General features: G+C 60.9%; 1 protein-coding gene and 1 long non-coding RNA gene across 2 annotated transcripts in view; both read left to right on the plus strand.

Moving 5' to 3' along the window:
• LOC119111067 (forkhead box protein D3-like) overlaps positions 1-3,196 on the plus strand; it is a 19,744-nt gene extending 16,548 nt beyond the window's left edge. The window contains exon 3 of the mRNA XM_037234893.1: positions 3,187-3,196. Within this exon, the coding sequence (XP_037090788.1) occupies positions 3,187-3,196 (10 nt within the window). The remainder of the gene's footprint in view (positions 1-3,186) is intronic.
• A 77-nt stretch (positions 3,197-3,273) lies between these two features.
• LOC119112610 (uncharacterized) lies at positions 3,274-6,795 on the plus strand. Its single transcript, XR_005095754.1, has 2 exons — positions 3,274-3,314; positions 5,998-6,795. It is a non-coding gene; the product is annotated as an uncharacterized LOC119112610 (long non-coding RNA).
• Positions 6,796-7,682: the final 887 nt, after the last annotated feature.

The following is a 7,682-nucleotide window of genomic DNA, read 5'->3' on the forward strand; positions in this document are numbered from 1 at the left end:
TGTCTGTATATGCCGTCCATGTGCTGTGGATGTCGTCAATTGTCTGTCTGTGTCGTCCATGTGCTGTGGATGTCGTCATTTGTCTGGTCGTGTTCATGTACTGTGTGTGTCGCCAGTTGTCTGCCTGTGCCGTCCATGTGCTGTGGATGTCGTCAGTTGTCTATCTGTGCCGTACATGTGCTGTGTGTGCCGTCAATTGTCTGCCTGTGCCCCCCATGTGCTGTGGATACCGTCAGTTGTCTGTCTGTGCCGTCCATGTGCTGTGGATGTCGTCATTTGTCTGGTTGTGTTCATGTATTGTGTGTGTCGTCAGTTGGCTGATTGTGCTGCACATGTGTTGTGGATGTCGTCAGTTGTCTGTCTGTGCCGCCATGTGTTGTGGATGTCGTCATTTGTCTGGTTGTGTTCATGAACTGTGTGTGTCGTCAGTTGTCTGATCGTACTACACATGTGCTGTGGATGTCGTCAGTTGTCTGTCTGTGCCGTCCATGTGCGGTGGATGCTGTCAGTTGTCTGATCGTGGCGCACATGTGCTGTGAATGTCGTCCATTGCACGTCTGCACTCTGTTGCCAACCGTTTCCCGTGAACTGTCGGTGGCTCGGCACTGATGCCGGCGCTGTGCCGTGACTGTCGGCGGCTCGGTGCTATTGTCGGCGCTGTCCGTGACTGACGGCGGCTCTGCACTGCTTTCGGCGCTATCCCGTGACTGACGGCGGCTCGGCACTGATGCTGGCGCTGTGCCGTGACTGTCGGCGGCTCGGCGCCATTGTCGGCGCTGTCCCGTGACTGTAGGCGGCTCTGCACTGCTGTCGGCGCTGTCCCGTGACTGTCGGTGGCTCGGCACTGCCATCGGCGCTATCGCGTGGCGTTCCGTGATCGGTGTCTTTGGCATGGCTCTGGGTGACTGCACGGGTGTCAGTGTCTTGCTGCAGCTTTGTGGCTGTGTACTGTTGTCCACCTTCCCGTAGCCACTGGTGTGGCTACCAGGGGTGTCACGTTGTGTAATTGAGGGGGGGGGCTATTATAATTATATGTGATTCAGGGATGCTAATCGAAGTGGCCGAAATCTAGAGAGAAATCGTGATTTGAGAGAAGGTCAGGTAACCCTAGTGAGTCAGCCTCCCCCTCCCCCCCCCCCCATCTAACTGATCTCAGAAAGTGACAGCCTGGTGGCTACCTCCGTCACCGAGCTGTGGCTGTGGGTATGACCGTGGCCGCGGCTGTGGCTGTGCCTGTGGGTATGGCCGTGGCTGTGGCTGCGGCTGTGGCCGTGACCGTGGCTGTGACTGTGACTGTGGCCGTGGCGGTGGCCGTGGCCGTGGCCGTGGCCGTGGCCGTGGCGGTGGCCGTGGCGGTGGCCGTGGCCGTGGCCGTGGCCGTGGCCGTGGCCGTGGCCGTGGCTGTGGCTGTGGCTGTGACTGTGACTGTGACTGTGACTGTGGCCGTGGCTGTGGCTGTGGCTGTGGGTATGGCCGTGGCTGTGGCCGTGGCCGTGACTGTGGCTGCGGCTGTGGCTGTGACTGTGACTGTGGCCGTGGCCGTGGCTGTGGCTGTGGCTGTGGCTGTGTCCTTGGCTGTGGCTGTGGCCGTGGCTGTGTCCTTGGCTGTGGCTGTGACGTGGCTGCGGGCGCAGCGGTGGCGGGACACCGCTGCGGGACCGTCTTGGCAGAGGCCGATCTGCGATCCCTTCGTGACGCCTGCCGACCGCCGTTGACCGGCGCTGAAACACGGCCCGCCCGGCCGCCGACCGCCGCCGCTTACTTCCGGCAGCCATTTGGAAGCCAGCTCGGCCCCCAGCTTGGCGGCCGGGACGCCCGAGAGAGAGCGGCCGGAGCGGTGGGCCAGAGCGGCGGCGCTTCTCGGTCGACGCCTTTGTCCCGGCCGCACAGTGGGCCAGTTCTATCTGCCCCGGTAAACTCCATTCACACGCACTTAATGAAAGACCGCGAGCCGGCCGGCCCGACAAAGGCCGCTGTTTACCTCATGAATATAAAAGGTAGTATGATATCAATGGGCCCGCTGCTGCCTGTAGTGGATGAGTGGTGGCGCACGGCTCCCAGGCACCGGCCGCGGATCGGCCGGCCGGCCGGCCACGCCGCCGCCTTCGCCCGCGGGATAAAACTCTTGTCATAATAGTTTTCCACCCGGTGAAAGGCGGCGCTGCGCCCCTGAAAGGAGATTTTTTGCCGGCGGCGGCGGTGTACACTTCCGTAGTGCGGCCGGCTGTGGCGCGGCCGCGGATTATCAGGTCGCTGATCGGATCGTGGAGAGCCTCTCCCGGCCGCCAGCCGGCACAAACGCGCTGGCTTCTGGTTGAAGGGCGGTGAATGCAGGCCGAGCCGCCGCTGAATGCCTCCCGGCCGCCGAGTGCCCAAAATCGGAGCACTCTTTCACGCCGTCTGTGAGAGTGAGTTGTCCCGCGCCAATATGAAATATCATCAAAATCGGGGAACCGTGGTGCGGCATGCTCGAGCCCCATTCTTCTGTGCGCTGTGTTTTGTGTTATGTCGTGGTGATTTAGGGTGAACATCAGAGAGCGTTGAGCTTGTGATAGGAGCGCGTGTGGTGGGTATCTGAGAGTCGTAGAGAGTAGTTTGTGCTGTCGGTCTCGCAGCAGTCCTCGATTGTTTCTCGCTACTGATAAACGCGTTCATGGAGGTCTTTACCAGGTACGCCAACATTGTGTTTATTTTGATCGGGTCTGCGATGAGCCCGCATCAGTCATCGGTGCCGTGTCCTTGTTCCGTCGCCGCACGGCCTGTGGATTGTTATCGTTGTCCCCACCCAATGGACTACTTGTCACCCATGAATAGGCCGCGAGGAGTGCGTCCTGTCCCGATCCATGGTGGCCTATGGTGCCGCACTTAAGCCGCCGTTCATTCCGTGTAAAATTAACCGCGCAAGGCGCGGCATCCCTCGCAGCATAAGAGACGACGTAAAATAAAACGAGCTTAACTCAGCGTAAAGCATGGAACTCCGTGGGGCCAATACCGTCTTGCCGATATGGCGGTCTCCTGCTGCATTTTCTTGCGATATATCTGTCGTTCAATCAGCCACGGGTGCCACTTTACGAGTTTACCCAGAAGCCACTGCTTGATCCAGCCACTGCTGCAGCGCTTATCACCGTCGTATTGTGGCCTCTGTCGCGCGCCCTGCCGTGACCGTCGCCGCCGTGTGTCGCGCAGGGTGTGGTGAGCGTGGCCGGTCAGCCGCGGCGGCTGATCCTGCAGGCGGTGGGCGAGATCTCGCGACACCGAGTACACCAGCCGGTGGCGGCCCGACGAAGCCCGGCTCGCGCGGCTCATCTGCATCGGTCAGTCGGGGTACACGCGGGCAGGGCGGGCTCGGCCTCCGGCAGCCGGCAGCCGGTGTACCTGAGTCAGTCAGGGTACACGCAGGCACGGCGGGCTCAGCCTCCGGCAGCCGGCAGCCGGTGTACCCTGAGTCAGTCAGGGTACACGCGGGCAGGCGGGCTCAGCCTCCGGCAGCCGGCAGCCGGTGCTGAGTCAGTCGGGGTACACGCGGGCAGGGCGGGCTCGGCCGCCGGCAGCCGGCAGTCCGTGTGCCCTGAGTTAGTCGGGGTACACGCGGGCAGGCGGGCTCGGCCCCGGCAGCCGGCAGTCCGTGTGCCCTGAGTTAGTCGGGGTACACGCGGGCAGGGCGGGCTCAGCCGCCGGCAGCCGGCAGTCCGTGTGCCCTGATTCAGTCAGGATACGCCGGCTTCCGGCGGGCTCAGACGCGCCCGCGCAGACGCTGCAGCGGCCGCGGCGATGGACGCGGGGGGCCGAGTTGCGCTGGCATCTCCGTGCTGGGCAGAGAAATCTCGTTTCAGCCAGGTGGTGGTTGTTCTGCGAGCAGGCCTTGTCGGTTCTTCGGCATCGTTGTGACACGACGGTCGAGAGCTCCATGGGGTTTGATCGAACCCAACTCCGCCCGTCATGCGATGATTTAGATGCAATCAATATTTTGGAACAGGATTGGATCCAGCAAAGACCGGTGTTATGGAAGGTTGAATGACGGCACGGGGCCAGTGCCATGCTCCTTTATTTTCCAGTTACGAGATACTCGTTGATACAATTGTGGATAATAAGCGCTCAAGTGGAAAAGTAATGTCTCTCTCCCTCACTCTCTGTATTTGTCCTTAAGAAATGCCTTATCTTAAGGCCCAATTTTCAAGCTGATAACCTTACGATACCTTGCCTCAAGTCGTGTTTAATGGCGCAAAAAGAGCCTCTCTCGAACACGAAACAAGAAAATTGTCAAAACCATATTCATATGGTACAGTGTGGGTTAAGCCGCGGAACGCCGCTGGCCCATCGGCGCACCTTCAACGTCGCTTAGCTGGCACGGTCGCGCGCCTCGCGACCCCTCGGCGGCGGTGGCTGCCGTCTCGTCACCAGCGGGACGAGCTCAGCGCCGGCCGCGCCGCCGCCGGAGTCGGCCGACAATGGCGGCGCGGCGGCGGCGTGTCGCGGCCCGGCCTGGCCCGGCCCGGCTGCCGGATCATTAGCCGTGTCGCCGTACCCGGGCGCCGTCAGCCGTGAGCGACTGTCAGCGCCAGCCGAGCGTGCGCGCCCCAGCTGGCCGGCCGCCGCCTGAGCCGGCCGGCCCGCACCGGCGCCGCGGGACGGCGGCCAGCCCCCGTGTTACGGGCTGTTCGGCGCGCGTGGGTTGGCTGTTGATGGGCCGCGGCGGTGTCGTGTTTGGTCTCGTGCGCTGTCGTGTTTGGCCTCGTGCGCTGTGTCGTATCGTTTGATAGAGACGATGCTGATCTCCGCTGTGCGTCGGGTATGGTGTCGCTGCTGGCCCTCACATGAGGCGCTGCACAGATGCTCACCCATTAAGAAAAGCGCATGTGACATTTGGCATCGTGAGACGTGTCCCCGAGTGCAAGTCGATGCAGCCAAAAGCGGCCACGAGTTTTGCTCGAAAAGGCAGCGCTGTGCTGCCTTTGTCATGGAGCGCCGCATAACTCGTGATATGCGTCATTTTGGGATGTCCTATGTGCTGAATTGGTCTACATATCCGAGAAGCTCAACGTTGTCCAGCGCGGAGCGTGTTTTCTTTGGAAACGATGGACGTGTCCTGTGTCTGAGTGTGCTGCTGCGGTGGTGCGCGCGCGAGTGTGAGCGTGTCCGCCGACCTCGGGTTAATGGTCGATCTGCAGGCGCACCCAAATAGGTTCGCTGGCGTGCGACCTGTATGTCCGCCCCTCGCCATGCTGCTGCTGTCCTGCCGGTCCGCGGCCGTGCCGTACCGTGCCCCGGCGTCAGCCGCCGCCCCGCCCCCGCCCCCGCCCCCGCTGTCGTCACCTGCGGCCGGTTTGTGCGCGGATCCCTGGCGGCGGTTGCGGCGCGCCGGGCGGCCCTTCCGTCTCGGTGGCGCGCGGCGGGGAGGCGGCGGCGATACGGGGCCGCGCTGTTTGTGGCGCCGCCGCTGGCCCTGCCGGGGGGGCCGCGCCGCTCAAAGCCGCGCCGCGCCGAACTCACCGCCTCAGAAGTGCCGCGCTCGCCGCTTTTGCGGCGCGGCGGAGGGTCAGCGCGCGTCTGGCGGCAGCAAGAACTGGACCGCCGGCCGCTCGAGTGTGATAATGGGGTCGGACGGCTCGCCGGGTCACGGAACGGTGCTGACGGCCGCGTAGGTCAATGATGGGCAACGGTGCCAACCTGTTGCGGGACAACAGGGGGGGGGGGGGGGGGGGTCGGCGCCCTGCACAAGTCTCACATGACTAAGTGTCTCAGATGAGTCTTTGTTTCAGATGACTCAGTGTCTCAAATGACGCAGTGTGTAAGATGGCTCAATGTCCCAAGTGACTCAATGTGTCAGGTGACTCAGTGTTTCGGATGACTCAGTGTGTCAGATGACCGAGGCTGTAAGGTTACTGTGTGTGGTGGACCAGGTTCATGTCCCCAGGCGTGGTACCGGAGGCTGGCGCTGTCCTGTGGTGTGACCGGGGTTTGCGGCTATCCGCGTATGACGCATGACCGGTGTTTCAGGTCGGCACCTGGACCGCGCAGCGCTGCGCACTGCTTTTGAGTCGGCAGTGCCGGTCCAAGCTGAAGACTCATCCGCTGTGTGACGTCATGGCTGGCGGTGTGACGTCACAGTCCGCCATAGCTCGTTTTTTGCATTGGTCTTGGACATGTCGCTGTTCGCTGTTGCCCGGGCCGGATGTGCGCCGTGCGAAATCGACCCGTGATTGGTGGATTTATAACAGAATATTTATTAGACATTCTGCAGGACAGGTTTACAGGTTGCATGCTAGCACCTCCAGGGTTGCTCCCTGCCTTCATTCATCCCCGGTCGGAAGAATGGTGCTCCTCAGTTACTGAAACAAGCCGGAAAGGTTGACAACGCACTGAGCCTCGCCAGCGGACCTCGTTAACTTCAGCCATGGCGTAACCAGCCGCGACGCATCCTTGCGTCTTGGCTTGGGCGTCGGTCCGACGGTGAATCAATAGCCGCTTGTCAATGGTGTTCAAGACCATAACGTAAGCCAGCGAGTTACCGCGGCGGGCTTCGGGGTCCTGGGACTCTTGTATGCGCCGCCACCTGTAACTTTGCAACGGTGAACATGCGATGGTTTGTGGACTGAACGTGAGCTTTCTTCTTGCTGACAGTGAAACATCTCGCCCGAGCACCCCTCATCTTTGAATGGTTTCCATGGTAACTGAAGTGATGTGTTGGACTCACCGAGTGAACCGTGGAACTTTTGTCTCCTGTCGCTAACTTGTGTGCAAATGGCTACTTGTGGCATCCTCATAACTGCGGAATAAAGACCAAGACTATAATGAGATCTTCTGTTTCTCGCTGTTTCTAAACCTTCAGTCAGTGCATCTGCAAGGAGCCTGTCATCATTCTCCAGTGGTTGAATGCTGAACCTGATTTGCAATACCGTTATACGTCATTCTGGTCTGAGTCTCGATTAAAATCATAAACCACCGAAACGATTCCGACGAATGGACGCGTACACAGGGGTAGACGCTGCATGCATGCATGCATGCAAAACATGTTTGTCCGGGGTCCCAGTGGCGACCACGGCCACCAACGCCACGTTCGGAGGCTCTCACTGTAATGTTCGTGGGCGCGGTGTCAGCGGAAAGAGTCGCAGTCTTTTTGCGCTGGGATGTACCAACACGGGGTGCACTGTACACGCGCCCGACGACAGTTTGTTCATCGCAAGAGGGTAACAGGTGCACCTCGTCAAGTAACAATCTGAGACAAGCAAGCAAGCAGGCAACAAGGCTGGTGTATGGCGGGGAGCAGTTGTCTTGCTAGGTCGCCAAACAAAACGTCGATTTCGAAAACGCTGAAAACGCAAGCTTTACGTTTCCAGCTTTCCAACCTTTAAGTTCAACAACTTCACGGATTGCCGTGTTTCATGCATGCCTGTGACCGTTCACCTCTCCTGTCTGCTCCCCAGCACCACACGCGAGTTTGGCGCCGCGCCGCTGCGCGTTGGTGTCACACTTCCGCTCGCCCCTCCAGAGCTCCGCCGCGTGCCTTGCGCCTTTCCTGATGCGTGTCATGCCTCTCCTGATGCGTGTCCTGCCTCTCCTGATGCGTGCCTCGCCCTTCCAGACGCGTGTCCTGCCTCTCCTGACGCGTGTCTCGCCTCTCCTGACCTGTCTCCAGCGATGTTTCCCGTCCCTGCACCGCCGTCCTCGGCCGCTCCCCTGCC

Source organism: Pollicipes pollicipes, unplaced genomic scaffold, assembly GCF_011947565.3.
Source record: "Pollicipes pollicipes isolate AB1234 unplaced genomic scaffold, Ppol_2.1 Scaffold_7261;HRSCAF=8764_pilon_pilon_pilon, whole genome shotgun sequence".
In the NCBI taxonomy this organism is placed as follows: Eukaryota; Metazoa; Arthropoda; class Thecostraca; order Pollicipedomorpha; family Pollicipedidae; genus Pollicipes; species Pollicipes pollicipes.